This window comes from Scophthalmus maximus, chromosome 5, assembly GCF_022379125.1.
Source record: "Scophthalmus maximus strain ysfricsl-2021 chromosome 5, ASM2237912v1, whole genome shotgun sequence".
NCBI classification, from domain to species: domain Eukaryota; kingdom Metazoa; phylum Chordata; class Actinopteri; order Pleuronectiformes; family Scophthalmidae; genus Scophthalmus; species Scophthalmus maximus.
Window position 1 is genome coordinate 4,242,262 of NC_061519.1, and position 15,741 is coordinate 4,258,002.

Consider the following 15,741-nt stretch of genomic DNA (forward strand, 5'->3'; position numbering starts at 1 on the left):
AAAACATTTCAAGTGCAATAGATGTATCTACTTTTGCAGAAATTCATATCATCGTACTTCATATTTGATAGTTTTGATTCCCAAGTGTTTAAAAACAGTTATATTATTATATATATATATATTAAGAGTTTTAAAAAAATAATTCTTAACTGTAATAAACTTAACACAAAAGGCTGTTTTTGCTGTGTGAAAAAACAATGTTGTGGCCTCTATTTCGTACCTGACGCCAGGCATTGGAGGCATTTGTGTGTGTGGAGTGGACGCTGGAGTGGGGGGCTTCAGGTCTCCGCCCTCTGCCATCGAACTACTGGTGGACTGAGGAGTTTGGGGTCCCTGCAGGGATCCAGAACCAGCTGCAAAACAAGTAGAGACATGGTGAGCACCTCTGGTTTGTAAAATTTTAATTATTCAAAGAACAACCCCCTCCGCTCTCTCTCTCTCTTCACTCCAGGAATAAAGGCGCGAGTTGATAGTTGACAGTCAGGTGAGTGAGTCGGGTTTCGGGGGAACACATGCTGCTTTTGCCGATGCTAAATCCCATGAAGAAATTCCTGAATGCTGCACAGAGGAACAAAGTCTCGTGTCGAGCCGACTGGCTTCTGAGAGCAGAGCCAGCGAGAACGTCGAATCCTCCGGCTCGACCGCACGCCGAAGTCTTCGGCCCCCACCTCCTCATCTCCCCCACCTCTTCTTTCTCTCCCAACAACCACTGCTGGGCTCCCCCGAGTCACCGGGAAACTAATGACTAACTGATCTAAACCATGACTGACCGATCACTGCCCGGCCTGTGGAGACAGGAGACACCATGTTGTGTGTGCATGCATGAGCGTGAGTGATAGTTTGTTAGTGTTGTATGTGTGTGACACAGAAAGAGAAAGAGAAAGAGAAAGAAAAAGAGAGAGAGAGACATAGTAGCGCTCATCCTTAACTTCAGCTCAGGAGTTCTCACTATTAGCACGCAAGTCTGATGACTCACAGGTTCCCATTCATTAAGCTCACACACACACACACACACACACACACACACACACACACACACACACACACACACACACACACACACACACACACACACACACACACACACACACACACACACACACACACACACACACACACACACACACACACACACACACACACACACACACACACCAGGGGTAAATGGCAGGTCACATTTATTCACATTTTCTCACATCACCCTCTCGCCTCTGCAGCTATCGCACATACACAACATTAACCGGCCCGCGCCCCCCCCCCCCACGGGCAGGGATTTCCCTCTACTAAAAGATGAAGAGGGGAGGAGGTGGGTGGGGAATCTTGTGAGGATGGGGGAAAAAAATAACATGGTAGAAACGGAGTCAGAGAGCATGAGGGAGAGAGAGAAATTTGTGACTTTTACACACGCACGCACACATGCGCACACACACACGCGAACACACACGCACACGCCTCTTCCCCTCATTCATCATTTCTGGCTCAGCACTAATCTCCGGGGACCGTTGCTTTGCCTCTGTAGCCCTGGGCCAGGCACCAGGCAGCGAGGACACGCCACCGACGGGGCATCTATATCGCCAACACCCTCACCTCCCCCCCCAGCTCTTCCTTCGTACTAACTGGAGGGCTGATGCCAGCTGACAAGCACCCTGATGTCTCCTGTAACAACACCCCGGCACTGACTCAATGCCCCGTGTCTGACAGCCTGGGTCTCGGCCAGACTCCGAGGAAACACGTGGTTGATCATGGCGCGGTTGCTCCTGGCAGCTACAACAGGAGTCCCTCCAAAACAAACAGCTTCCCGGCGACAGCATGGTCCCAAGACCCCCAACCTCCATCCTGGTATGACTGACTGCCAGTTAAACACGATGACTTTTTGATCCAACAGTCAGAGTTCATTGAAAGATTTGGCATGACGCTTGCGTCGCTGTTCGCACAAGAACCGGCGCAAGGGGAGACGTTCGCCGCGTCCTGTGCAAATGCCAAAAGAGGGTTTCCCCCCCAAGAGATGCGATCGAGGAAGTGTCCAGAGGATGCAAGTGCGCTGCCATGGCTTACAGCCACGCCGCTGCCATTTGCTCCTCTAATATACGGCAGAACTACTGTGATTTATGCAGGATGGCAACCACATACAAGGAGCTGACAAACAATGCTCTATGACTGTCTGTTAACAGTGTAATTAATAGGATAATATAAAACAGTAGTTTATACACGGAGGATGAGAGAAACATAGAGTGAGGAGAATGTCTTGAACTGCATCAAAAACCACAGCGCACCCATGGGAGACATGAAATAAGTGCTCATTGATTCAATCAGAGTGCAGTTTATTTAAAAAGGTGAACCGGACGGTGACGAGGTGTGGCGGGACGCCGGATGCTCACCTGGGCTGGGAGGCTGGACCTTCGCCTGGTTCTTTTTGGTGTCCGTGTTGAAGAAGTCCGGGGGCGGGTCCTCGCCTCGCTCGATCTTGCACTCAAAGGCGTACAGACACTGGATGTACTGCTTCTTGAGCGAACTGGCCGCGCTGCTCGACGTGCCCACGTTCAGGTTGGTGGCCAGCTCCCGCCACTTCTTGTTCTTGTTCACCTGGTGGGCGTCAGAAGGAAGGAGGAGGCTCACATAGCTGCAAAACCCAAACAGCCTCCAGAGCAGCAGAAAAGCTGCCCGGTTGGATTTGTAAAAAACTCAGGCATACCTGGGTCAGGCCGCCGATCTCTTTGACGGACACGTAGAGTCTGAAGAGGTCGAGGGGCTTGCGTCCCACGGCGGGGAGGTTGTTCATGCCCATGGCCTTCTCCTCGGCGAAGGCCAGGAACCGGTCCACCCACATCTTCCTCTCCGGCTCGGGGCCGAGCTCGTACAGACGAGTAATCTTTTCGTTGGTGATGGTGGACGAGCTTGACTTCTATGGGATGAGACGACGAGAGGAAATCATGTTGGGAGTTGGGAGGAAAATGATCTGATGGGCGACAAGAATTTCATTGCGCGTACTCACTTTTACCTTTTTGGGCTCGGGCTTTGGAGTCCCTTCCACTTTGTTGTTTATCTTCTGAGTGGGGTTCATTTTGTCCATGCCAAACTCTGAACTGGGAGCCATTCCTGCGTATTTAGAGGTAATAAGAGAGGGCATAAAAATAAAGAGATTGCCAGTCTATAAAAAACATTTTATGGACAAAACATACAAGTAGTGCTAAAACCAACCAAAATCAGGGCTCAAGTATAGCTTTTACTCACCAGGGGTGTTGTTGGCCATGTTTGCTCCCATTGGGTACGGCCCTGGCCCTGCCTGGTTCATCATTCCGTGCATGCTGTTCATGCCGGGCCCGTACGGAGAGCCTGTTCCCATCATGCCCTGGGACATGTTTGGGTAACCTGGTGGCCTAGAGAGGAGAAAGGTTTCGTTTTTTTAGAAGGAGCACTGGGAGAACCGAGACATCCAGCAGATAAAATTGTATAGTTATCGCAACAAAATAAAGATCTGCGAGTCTGTCTTCATTTTCATGGCTTGCTGTTTGAAACATCAATTTACTTCATATAATCCCAGCAACTGCCCCGCGAGTGTCTCTCTGTGAGCGGAGCCGGCGCGCTCTCTGGGGGAAAGAAGAGACTCCCTGCTCTCAGAAACCTTTTCCTGCTCTCTCCATTATTTTTTCCTTTTTGAGTTTGGTCTCCTGCCATCTACTCTGCAGCACACTCAGAAACCGAAACACACAAATGAGTGGCCTGCATTATACAGGACCAATCATGTTTCATGATCACATACAAGCAAAGACACACACACAGCTAAAAAGATGAAAAAATAAAAAACTCTTGAAGTTCAAGAGTCTTAATACAGTAAAGTGCTCCGGTATGACTCATCGAAACGGATGCAGACAGTCGCTGTAAAACACCCACCTGTTGTGTATGGAGTTGGTGGGTCCGTGATGCATGGCGGGGCCGCCATCCTTCCGGTTCATGCCCGGAGGGGGACACATCCCGGACGCCACCTGAGGCGGCATGCCGGCCATGTTGGCGGCCATGCCGGGACCGTAGGGCCGAGTGCCCATCTGGCCCGGGCCTATCCTACCGGGTGGCATGTTTCCATAAGGAGCCCCGCTGCCCTGACCGGGGATGGGGTTCATGGAGCCGCCCATGCCGGGACCAGTGGGGTAGTTAGCGTTGGGCATCCCTGTGTAGCCGGGCTGCCTGGGGTAACCTGGAGGGGTCAGAGATGGACAGAGATTTAGATCTTAGCCTGGTGCGCAAACTCGTCTGATGGGATTTTATGGCAACCTGCTGGGTTTCTGTTTGTGTAAATTGTCTCTCGGTGTAAAACAGAGAGAAATCTGCGGAAGAACTTCAACTCATTTCTCACTGATGAGATGAAGAGTTTCAGCAGCGGGGCTCTAAATTTACCCCGGAGCTGCCTGCTCTGACAAGCAGCCTGATGAAGCCAGGCTTTATCTGTCCCGGGCTCCTCGCTGCTCTGACTCATAGCAGAACTTCTTCAAAGCCCACAGAAACCATCCGAGACTTCAAAGTGAAGTGATATCATTTCATAAATATATGAAGTGAGAGCAAACTTCAAAGCTTTAAAAAAAATATATATATATGGGCTATCTATGAAACCACGATGGTCGAAGGGTGACAAGTGAAAACTCATTCATAATATTTTTAGGATTTGAAAAAATAACCCTGATGGAGTAGAGTGCTCCACTCAGCGCTGTGCTCTCCCCCTCTCCACTGCTATTATATTAATCTTCGAGAGCCTTTTAAAGCAGCGCCACCCATGCCCCTGCACCTGGGCCTCACCTTGTGGGCCATACTGGGCCCCCTGAGGCCCGTAGTTCCCCATAGAATTGTTCTGGGGGTAGGGTCCCATCCCAGCATGCATCTGGCCTCCTGAAGACTGGCGTGGAGATAAGGCGGAGCCAGGCTGTCCAGGGGACCCGTATGGAGGCATCTGAGGGTTACGCATGTACACTGGGGAGGATTTGGAGACAACATTAGATGCATACTTTCAGCAATTTATTAAAATAAAAATTAAAATAAAAAACTGCATCTGCTTAACATACCACTACATAACACATTATGTCTCTGTGTGAAGAACTCAGCTCTTCAGTTTCTCACTAACACACAGCAGTTGCAGTGCGTCTGTCTGCTGCTACCCTCATTTGACCTGGCAAGTGGACTATAAGCACATTAAAAAGATGGAGCCGGAGAGAGTGTTTTAACAGAAGGCAGGGAGACGAGCAAATTCAAACAATCACACCTAAAAAAAAAAAAGCTGCTGAGGATGCGGGGCACATATTCTTCCACACGGTTGGCCACTCGGCAGATGAGGGGTTTCTCTCAAAAAGGTTTTCCCTTCGTGAGGGATTTCAATACTTGAATATTTGAATGTATGTGCATGTGTCCACACTCACCCCTGTCCTGGCCCATGGCTGACTGGTTCATGGAAGAGTGCATGATGCTGTCCGACTGAACGCTTGGGGGCCTCGGAGGCATCTGATTACCTGGAGGACGGCAACAGCACAGGGACTCAGATCTCACTGCCATGTTTTTTTCTATAGTCTGTGCTTCAGGTTTGAAATTCCGACCGTCAGAATAACAACAAAAACTCTGTCGCCACGTGTGGGAGAAACAAAGTTTGCATCAAGTCGCTTCAGGAAATTACAAATATGATCCACTGTATGTGTGAGTGAGCAAAATTCTGAATTAATGCTCTAAATCCGTCACCCGTTTGTTTACTGGATGTTTCACGTCAGCATCCAACTCTACACACTGCATAATGTTCATTTGCCTTTTGTCCTTATATATTTTGTCAGTAAAGTTTTTATCCTATCGTGTGATGACAGAGGGTACGCGCCTTTGGACCCCGTTTTCTCATTTCTTGTTTTCTGCTCGATATAATTTCTGACCTGGAGGTTCATCACTGTTGATCCCTTGTGTGTGTTTTATGCTGAATTTCAGAGATTTAAGGTCTTAAATAAATGCATAAATACACTGAAGCAAGATTCACTATTTTTGTGACTGAACATTACAAACAATTGAAAAAAGAAAAGAAAGAAAAGAAGATGGAGAATTTCAAGTGCAGACATGTTTGATAATGTGGTTTGGATGTACAGGATGTTATAATGAAAACCTATAAACGAGGCAACAAAGAAATCCGTCATTTCAAGAGAACAGTAAAACCTCTTGTAACATATAGATACTCAGAATAAAACAGTTTTCTTCATATCAAACTTCACACATTACCTGGCACAGCAGCGGGGGACAGGGGGCCGGTGCGGGAAGTGGTGACACTGGCGGGCGAACCCACAGGCGACGGCGAGGGCCCGCGTATGCCTGGCAGGTGGGGCGAAGTGTGTGGGGAGAAGGGCGACTGGGCGGGGTTGCTCTGCTCGCCCTGGCTGCTGGACACGCCCGAAGTGCTGACGCCTGGGCTCAGGGCCCCCTCTGTACCGGTGGGCAGGTCGTCGATGGAGCCCGACAGGTCCTGAAACGAGACGGGCCACGCGGGGTTAATTATGGATTTTAATTACAGCGGGGAAATTAAATTTGTCTCAACTTTTATCTCACTGGGTGTCCGCAAGTCTATCTATCTCTGTTTCTAACTAATAATGAATCATGTTCAAAAAGAAAGAATATGGCATGGCATTATTGGATTTTGTGTGTATTTTAAAAAATCTCACTGGCAAACAGACACTGTGATTTCTGTAAAAACTGAGGTGGTAACTTTAAATAAAGTCAATTTTGTTTTCGTCTTTGGTTAAACCCTGTAATAAAGCATGATATACAACTTATTGCTTTACGCGTTTCATTCATTGCACTATTTGTAATGCAATCTGACAATTTGATGGCGATCGCTTGATGAAAAATCAATGTTCATAAGACAAAAAAAACCCCACCCATCAAACAAATTATCCTCTGAAACCCTTTGGGGAAGCTGCAATTATCATAACAAAGTCAGTGGGAAATTAAGTGGGGAAAAACCTACACACAACATCAGAGGCACATCCGTCTCCCTGTGCGTGTCAGTGTGTCGGGGGTTCGTGTGAGAGCAGGAATGTAAATAAAGTCTCAGTCTGACTCAGAGCTGGAGAAAATCTGAATAAGATATTGGAAAAATACGGTTCAGATTCAGGTTGTTGTTATTTTTTTCCCTGCACATATTTGTAAGAGGAGGGTGTGAGCTTTTCATGTCAGAGTCAAATCAAAGTCAAGTAAGTGAAAATCCAAATGACCACCGATGTGTTACGGGAACCTTTGTCTGTTATTCTTCGCCATAGTGTAAACACAAATTCAGGTACTATCACTTCTGTTTCTATGCTTCTAAAAATACTCCACATAACTCCCATAATGATCCTTCTTGGCAAGGAGAACTCAGTTTGTGTGGCTCGCAAAGAGAGAGAGAGAGGGAGGGAGGGGGGATGGGGGTATTTGAAGCAAGTCATCTTGGGAGCCAGTTGAAATAATTGGTGCTGGGGGTTCAGGCCCTGGTGCCATGTGGTGTTGTTATTGAGCCTCGCTTGGCTGTGACACAAAGGCAGGCAGGAAGGTAGGGAGGAAGGGAGGAGAGGCAGCCGGCGATGATTATGTTTGTGGGAAGGTGAATGTTTACACACTGGCCACTCACGTGGAGCCCATGTGCTTGCTCAGAAATGCAAGCTCATCTGCCAGTCACATCAGCAGAGGGAAAAAAAATGGGAGGGAGGAGGAGGAGGGGAGAAAAAAAAACACTCATTGGAAGGTGGCCAACTATTTCCATAGAAATCTCACACTCGCAAGCTGGCTGCAGCCTCGAAGCCGGCGGTTTTGCACTTGAAACGGCGCCCGTTGCTATTTTTGGGACATGACCTGATGGAGGAACCCCAGAGGGAGTGACAGGAGGAGAACGCTGATTCAGAATCCAACCAACCACCCCCTCCGCCCCATTCCCTCTGCCCTCCATACACCTCTTCCTTTCCCTCACTTTGGGTGACTGCACAAACCTGTGCGGTGTGTCTTTCTGACCGACACCGTAGATGTGTCAGCTTTATAACCATGCAAAACCCAGCGGCGGGGGGTTGCAAATGTAAAAAAAAGGTCAGGCACGAGGCACAGCCATGCTGCGTGAACGACCCAGAGCGGTGAGATCTTAATACTCTGTGCCAGAGAGCAGAGATCAAAACAGTGTGGCATTCCGTGCTTAAGCAACCGTGGCGGGAGCCTTTTCCCAGCAGCAAGCATCGTCAGCTGACCTCGCTCTTCCCAACCGGCACCATCACCACCACCACCACCACCACCACCGCCGGTCAGACATCACAAGACCGGTCATCTGACAGAGGGCTCCGTCTGAAGGCCCCGGGACAAAAAGGTCAGAGGTCAATTTCTAGAGAGAGTGACATCTCAGCAGGAGGACACTATGGACGGCCGCACAAGGCAGACACACACTTCGATCATGAGACCGAAAGAGGGACAGACAGAGTATTGACGGGGAAGAGTGCAGAACTGCTTTTTAAAACAGGGATTCGTGGTAAAAGCAGAATTAGATGGAGATGATTGAAAATCTACAAGAAATTTCACAAAATTAGAGAAACAAATTTAAGTGTTACCACTTTTACCTCAGACACTCTATACTGGGGCATGGTCCTGCTCTAAATCATTATGGTTTTTATGGTTGCAAATTGTTAGTGAATGCACTTTTCTCAATTGATTTTCGAATCCCCGACTTCAAACCAGTGAATTGTGAAACTCAGGATTTCCAGCATTGTGTTGTCGTAGAAGTGAATTCACCACGACCAGGTCACGTCATAAAAACAAACTGAGGGGCGTCGGCTAGCTCAGTGAGGAGCACTGGCGCCCGACCGGAGGCTGGAGTGCTCCTGCAGCGGCCATGGGTTCGACTCCAACCGTGGCCATTTGCTTAATGTCCTCCCCACTCTCTCCCCTCTCCTGTATCCTATCAAAAAAAGCATAAAAATGCCCCAAAAAATATCTTAACCCTAACCCAAAAAAACAAACAGAGTCAAAGTCTTCATGTTTAGTGAAGCCGCTGCTTTGACCGTCGATCAAATTCATCGGCAGGCTGATCGGGCCTTTTTGCCTCGGATGAACAACTTCCTGGGGAACAAGTCTGTAACTATGGTTCTAGGAAATCTAAATGACCACAGGATGGCAATGACTTAATTTGTAAAACGGGCAGCTCAAATAAAAAGATCTGATTGGTTCATAGCCGTGGTAGAATGAGCGTATACAACGGCTCTGACTTAGAATCAGTTTACACAGGTCCGTATCACTCCGCGACTGCGGAAGTACGACGTGAGTAGACGTGAGTAGCGAAGTTAAGGAAACTTACGAGAGCTCAACGGTAGGTTGAATGGTTGTAGTTTAGGTGTGGGCCACAGTAGCCTGCGAACTTAAAATCACCGGCGAACCAAGCTACCGTCTCATAGCCTTCTTTCTGAGGAACGCTAGAGTGTGTTGCATAGCAACTGCCGTGCACTGTGCAGGCAGCCAGGAGGACTACTTTTTTGAGGAAATAAAAAAATAAAAGAAGTCATTGTATCACAATTAAAAGGGGTCGCCGAACAACGCCCCTTAACTCTGATATTATCAGCGTATGCCACGGGCTGTCGTGAGCTATTGCTTAAATATATATATCACTTAAATATTTATCCAGGCAGAGTCAGAACTTGGGGCAAGTACTCGGCCTCAGTGACCTGTGGCAGTGAAACAACCATTTATTTCACCTTTTCCAGAAAGAAAAAAGATGATTTATTTCGTTGACATCTCTTTACAGAACACCACAAAAGGAAATAATAATTTTTTTCTACTTCATCATTAGTCAGATTGACAAGGATTTCCTTTGGTGTGGGGGACAGAACTCCTCTGGAAGACGACAAAGAGCGGCCTCTGACGTGAACACTCCAGACCGCCACACGGATCAGTCGACAGAATGATAACTTACTGTTCGTGTAATTAACTCAATCAAAAGGGTGAATTGTGTGTTAAGTAACTCTTTATCATTTGAGATGCTTGGCTTTGTCTGTTGAATAGGAGAAGAAGTAGGGTTTTGTAGCTCCTCGTGTTCATGTTCATAAGTAAGATATTAAAGCAGGTAATGATTTAGTATCAGTAGAGGATCATTGGCACTAGTACACGTCTGACAAATTGCATCTGACACTTTTGCAATAACAGAAGCCTTCCTGAAGGAGGCTTCTTACGACTGAATCAAATGGTTTATTGCTCCGAAAGAATAATAAATAAAACTGGGCAAAGCAACAAAAAAAAAACATTGAAAATCGTACAAAATATTCACATGTACTACATGCGTAGAGGGCGACCTCTTTAGCATTTTGACAATATCTGACAACTGACAGCTCCTATCACTCAGCCTGGACAGGCCGAAGCACTCCACACACACACACACACACACACACACACACACACACACACACACACACACACACACACACACACACACACACACACACACACACACACACACACACACACACACACACACACACACACACACACACACACACATCTTTGTGGAGACCCGTCACTCACATAAAGCATAACTTATACCCTAACCCTGAACTAAACCTCAGTTTATTCCAAACACTAAAACCAAGTCTCAGTCCTCAAACAGCCATGTAAACTTACGGGATCCAGCATTTTGTTCCCCACTAAGAATTGTGGGATTTTCGGTTTTTGGACCCCATGAATATAGTCAGACAAACCACACACATGCACACGCACGTACACGTTAGCTCCTACCTACTCCCACTCTGCAGTCATTGATTTTTCCCAGCTCAATACTGCACAGCACCAGCCTGTTCTGCTGACTGCACAAGCCGGACAGCAAGGGGAAAGGCGGGGGGGATGGGGAGTGGGGAGTGGGGGTTGGTCGGTGATACTGATGCTGCCGACGCTCTGCTACTCAACCTGCTCATTATTGGAAGGCAAATGATGAAGAGGACACGGATCAGGCTCAGCAAGGAGTCAAGGCTCGGTGGAGTGGCTAACTTGGAGGGTGTGTGTGTGTTTGAGTGTGTCTGTGTGTGTGTGTATGGGGGGGCAGGGAGGAAGGTTACAATAGTATTATCAATGACACATGTAACAGTTGATAAGACGAGTGTCCAGAAAAAAACATACACAAATATGATTTTTTTCTCCTGCATGAAGGGAGAGCAAGAGGCTGAGTGGTGGAGAGAAGGAGAGAGCTGCAGTTCTTTCTGTGGTAGCTTCTCTCTGTGGCAGCCATTTTGTGCTTTTTCCCCAGCACTGCCTAACATGGAACTATAAAGCTGAGAACAGCACAACAGTCTTCGCAATGTTTGAGGGTTTGACGAGCGGAGAAAAGACAAGATTTACACGACGGCAAATCATTTGGTAAAATAAACTAAAACAATTCAATCTAATTTCTCTTATGATGCAATTGTTGTTCGTGAATGTGGAAAATGGCAGACGATCTTTTACTCTTTCCACAATTCCTATATTCTCCACTGCTCTTCTGAGTGTGCCTGTGCTGTCTGAGTCATCTGCTCTCCTCTCCCCCGTCCTAATGTATTCCATTTGCAGATTACTTCACTGAATCAATCAAGCCCGACCAGAGCCATTAGTCTGCCGAGCCGGCCGATTTCTTTTTCTCCCCCCCCCCCCACGTTATGAGAAACAGAAAGTGGGAGGACAGAGTTAGCGTAGCGGCCCTGAGATAATGAAACATATCTGGAATGTGTGACCCTGGCCAGTAGTGTAACTAGATCCAGTGTTGAAGGTGGTAAGGAGGGAGAGGAAGGGAGGGGAGGGGGGGCAGAGTTCATCCCTCAGTCACACACTCTCCCTGACCCACTCTTCTGTCATTCTCAGACTTCACGGTTTCACCAGCCGTCTCGCTGGCAGGCTTCCTTCTTCTCAGGCCTCCAGATGCTAAACACAATATGCAGGGGGGGTAGAGGAGGAAGTGGGGTGGGGTGGGGTGGGGGGGGTGGGGACTTGCTCACTCCAGACGTGCACGCTCACACATCCTCTGTGGTGAGGTGATAGCTGAGGAAGAGAGAGTAGGTAGAGGGAGGTTGGAGAGATAGAGGAAGAGGGGAGGAGGGAAGAAAAAAAAAGAACCTGGCTGCATCTCAAGGGCTGCCATGGTTACTGTGATCCACGTGGCTGACACATTAGAGCCGATACAGTCCCTCCCCCTGTTGCTGCCATCCCTGTCTTTCTCTCTCTCTCTCTCTCTGTGGCCTCCCTGCGTGCCTGGCAGGGTCACAGTGCAGTCAGCTACTACAAAAGAAGAAGCCCATCATTGTTACAGGAAACGCAGACGCACCAAAGCTGCCCCCACCGCCCCCTCCCCCCATCCCCTTCCCTCCTCGCTCCCGCTCCACCACCGCCACCACTTTAATTACACACTCAGCCTCCGGGCCTTTGGCGCTGAGGAAGCCTGGGAGACACGCACGCACACAAACACAGAACAGTGGACAAACACAAGAAGACAAAACCTTGAGCTTATTTGCTGTCCTTTCCCAAGTCCCTTATGTTTATGTGTTGAAGTGACTGAGCACTGTGAAGTCTATCGTTAGCTTCAGGGTAAAGTGGGCGTTTGATACCGAATGGGGTCATCCGAAAAAAGTCCTCTCTTCATTTAAAACAGAAGATTCATGATGGGGTTTCTCTTCTCTCTCTCCCAGCTCTGTCTGTGACCATTGCTGACTTGACTCCAGTGAGCCCTGATGCACAGTATCTCCACGTCACGATCGGAGCACTTCAGACAGACGACAGACAAGACTGTAGGTCCTCGGACAAAATAAAATCTAGGCCGTCTGGTCTAAGAAAGCACCTGAGTCGCCTCCATGCTGCATAACCATGGGATGACAGCAGGAACATGTCCAGATGATGAATAAGAAGACTGACATGTGGGCGTCGCTGTTACCCACAGCCACCAAACCGAGGGTCCCACCTACACCCAGGGGCCGTGGAGGAGCGACAAGGGGGGGTTCTGGGAGGTCCATCGAAGGCTCGGAGAGAGGCAGTTTCAGCCCCAGCTCCAGGTTTGCAGGGCTGAGCTCAACCATAAGGGGGCACTCCCATCCCACTATGAGTGAAGAAGTGGAGAAAGGAGGAGAAGCAAGGCAGGCCCCTACCTCATACAGCCATTACAGGGTTTCACATACAGCACAAGGCTGATGAGAAACTCTCAGTCAAGATCCCCTAAAGATGCAACAAGCAACCTGTAACCAGTCCACACCAGGACATAGATACGAACTATTAAGCAGACGGCCGCTGTTCTCACAGTCAAGTTTTTGAAATCCAACACGTCAGGGTTGTGTCATTTCATTTCTCCAAAACGTAGGCTAACAACTGATGTGGACAGTGACAACACCAGCAGGGTGACTCAGTGCTCCAAGCCCGGGAGCACCCTGCTGGGATTAGATATCATGCCTGGACTATCGGTGCCACAGACACTATGTCTGCTACCTTCACAGACAAACTGGCTTCAGCTCCCCAGAGATCATCATTACACTGCTACTTTATCACAAGCAGCCACGTGGGATGGATAACAACACGGTCCGAAAAGTACAAGATGAAACGGTGAACCAGCCAAATGTAGAAGAAGAGTCTTGTGCTGCTAAGGCATAAACCCCCGCCCCCAAACATTTCATTTGACACAGATCAATACAGTTCTGCTTTAACCTTCCTGTATGTTACAGGCTTGTAGTCAAAAAGAAAAGAAAGGCCAATTATGAATCTTAATCAATAAGTAAGGGAGTACTTTTTTTGTTTATGTTTTTAAACGCTCCACATTTGCCTAATTGAACCTCTCTGTGGGGGTGCAAAGCACACAAACACTGCAGCAGTCTGTGTGTAGCTAACACTTAGTAGATGCAGGGGATGTGGTAAAAGGGAGGGAAGGGGGGGTCTGATTGCTGTGAATAATGGGGAGATGGTGTGTGCGTGGGGGGCCTTTTGTTGAGATCACAATAGTAGCAGGGAGTCCCAGGGCAGCTCACAGATGCCCAAGTCAGGCAGGCAGCTGCCCAGCCCGAGGTAAGGGGTGCTGGGATACGGCGGACCAAGGGGGCTGGAAAGGCCTTGGGGTGAGGCAAGGAGGAGGGGGGAGGGCTCCAGACCCCTACATCCAGGCTGCCTGCTTTCCAGAGCAGCAGCGCCCCTCCCCTTCTCCTACTGTCACACACACATCGCGTGTCTAGAGGGCGCTACCAAAGCAACTGAAGCCACCGGTGAATCAACTGGAGAGACGAGGTGGAAGGAAAAATAATGATATGGAGGTTATTTCATGGCGTGAGCGTTAATTTCACTGCAAGGTCAGTTTCGTCCATGCGGGCTCAGCTGCTCGTTCCAGCGAGAGCGGGAGAAAGCAGAGGACAGACAGTGCTGCAGTCAGCCACAGTCTTTGTGCTGCAAAACTAGCTCAGCCCAGCAGAAATGGAGGCAGAGGGGAGGGGCATGGGAGAGTGAGTGCGCGACTGTGAGAGTGTGCGAGCGAGCGAAGAGCAAAAGGGAGAGGGAGAGTGTTTTCTCTCCGTGTGTGTGTGTGTGTGTGTGTGTGGGTGTGGGTGTGTGTGTGAAAGAGTGTGTGTGCCCATGCGCAAGCTCGCAAGAGCAAAACAGGGCTCGGGGTTTCGGCAGGCTGAGAAACAATTCACTGAACCAAATGCAAAACAACACACTGTCAGCAGATTGAATTTTCTCGAGTACATTAATTAAAAATCACAGAGGAAAGGGAAGGGGTGAGACGGGGAGGGAGCAGGGGGAGAGAAACAGACAAGCTGCGGGGAGGGAGGGGTGAGAGTGAGTGAGAGGCACCCTGGAAGCTGAATAAGACATGCCCACACAGGAAGCAAAGGGCCCCAGAATAGCAACAGGAAACTGGCCCCGGACTCTGAATACCGCCAGCGTCAGAGCTTCGCAAAACAAGGCTGCGCTGCACAGCGTTATGAAAGCTGATTTACTGAGAGAAGAGAGAGAACGAGGAAGGGAAGAGGAGGAGGAAGAGGGGAGGAGGGCGCAGGCGAGGGAAAGAGAAAACGTGATTTTAGACAGAAAGAGGAACAAGGGAGAGGCAGAGAGCGTTAAAAAAACAGATATATTTATATTCAGTATATACAAACAGAAAGAAAGAGAAAAATGCAGCAAATATTGAAAAAGGCAGGGAGGGGGTTGGGCTGCGAGGAAGAGGGAAAAAAAGGGGGCCGGCCTTGTCAGGCTGATTGCTCCAGAGCTATGTCGCAAAAACAAGCTTAGCTGCCGCAGGAGAGCAGAGCTGGGCTGGGCTGAGAGGGGAGAGGGGACTGCGGGGGGGTGGGGGGGGGACTCAGAGTTGATCAAGACTGGAAGATCCTTTGGTTCCAGACCAGGAGCCTTTGCACTTAACATTTAAGGTCATAAAAGTGGGGAGGGTCTGTTGCTGTGAAGTGGGTGGTCTTTGAGCTCCGCAAATTCAATGGGCAAGGCTGGATTCTCGCGAGGGTGGGGTCCTGACAGACAGGGATGTAGAAGACCAGCACCGAACCAGGACCTGTAGTTGATGATCGTCAAAGCATCAGCAGCACTGCATGTCCTTCAACATTAAAAATACTCTTATCTACAACATATTAAAGCTGCTGGGAAAGGCCGTGAAAATTAAGTAGGGCTAAATAAAGTGCGTCCACTCCTTCGCACCATCATTAATGGGGGAAATATGCATCGCTGACAAAAAATTAAGCGGACGGCATAAATCCTTGGCTCTTCCTCCCAAATAAAACCCCTCCAGAT

The 15,741-nt window shown here is 48.7% G+C and overlaps 1 protein-coding gene across 3 annotated transcripts in view; it reads right to left on the bottom strand.

Annotated features, from left to right (window-relative positions):
• arid1ab (AT rich interactive domain 1Ab (SWI-like)) overlaps positions 1-15,741 on the bottom strand; it is a 53,236-nt gene that overhangs the window by 6,684 nt on the left and 30,811 nt on the right. For 2 of the 3 annotated variants that reach the window (XM_047331828.1, XM_047331827.1), the window contains exons 5-13: positions 6,235-6,475; positions 5,403-5,492; positions 4,789-4,959; positions 3,892-4,192; positions 3,232-3,377; positions 2,993-3,096; positions 2,693-2,902; positions 2,379-2,583; positions 221-353 (exon numbers count right to left, since the gene is read on the bottom strand). In XM_047331828.1, the coding sequence (XP_047187784.1) occupies positions 221-353; positions 2,379-2,583; positions 2,693-2,902; positions 2,993-3,096; positions 3,232-3,377; positions 3,892-4,192; positions 4,789-4,959; positions 5,403-5,492; positions 6,235-6,475 (1,601 nt within the window). The remainder of the gene's footprint in view (positions 1-220; positions 354-2,378; positions 2,584-2,692; positions 2,903-2,992; positions 3,097-3,231; positions 3,378-3,891; positions 4,193-4,788; positions 4,960-5,402; positions 5,493-6,234; positions 6,476-15,741) is intronic. The other variant, XM_047331829.1, reaches the window with a different exon arrangement.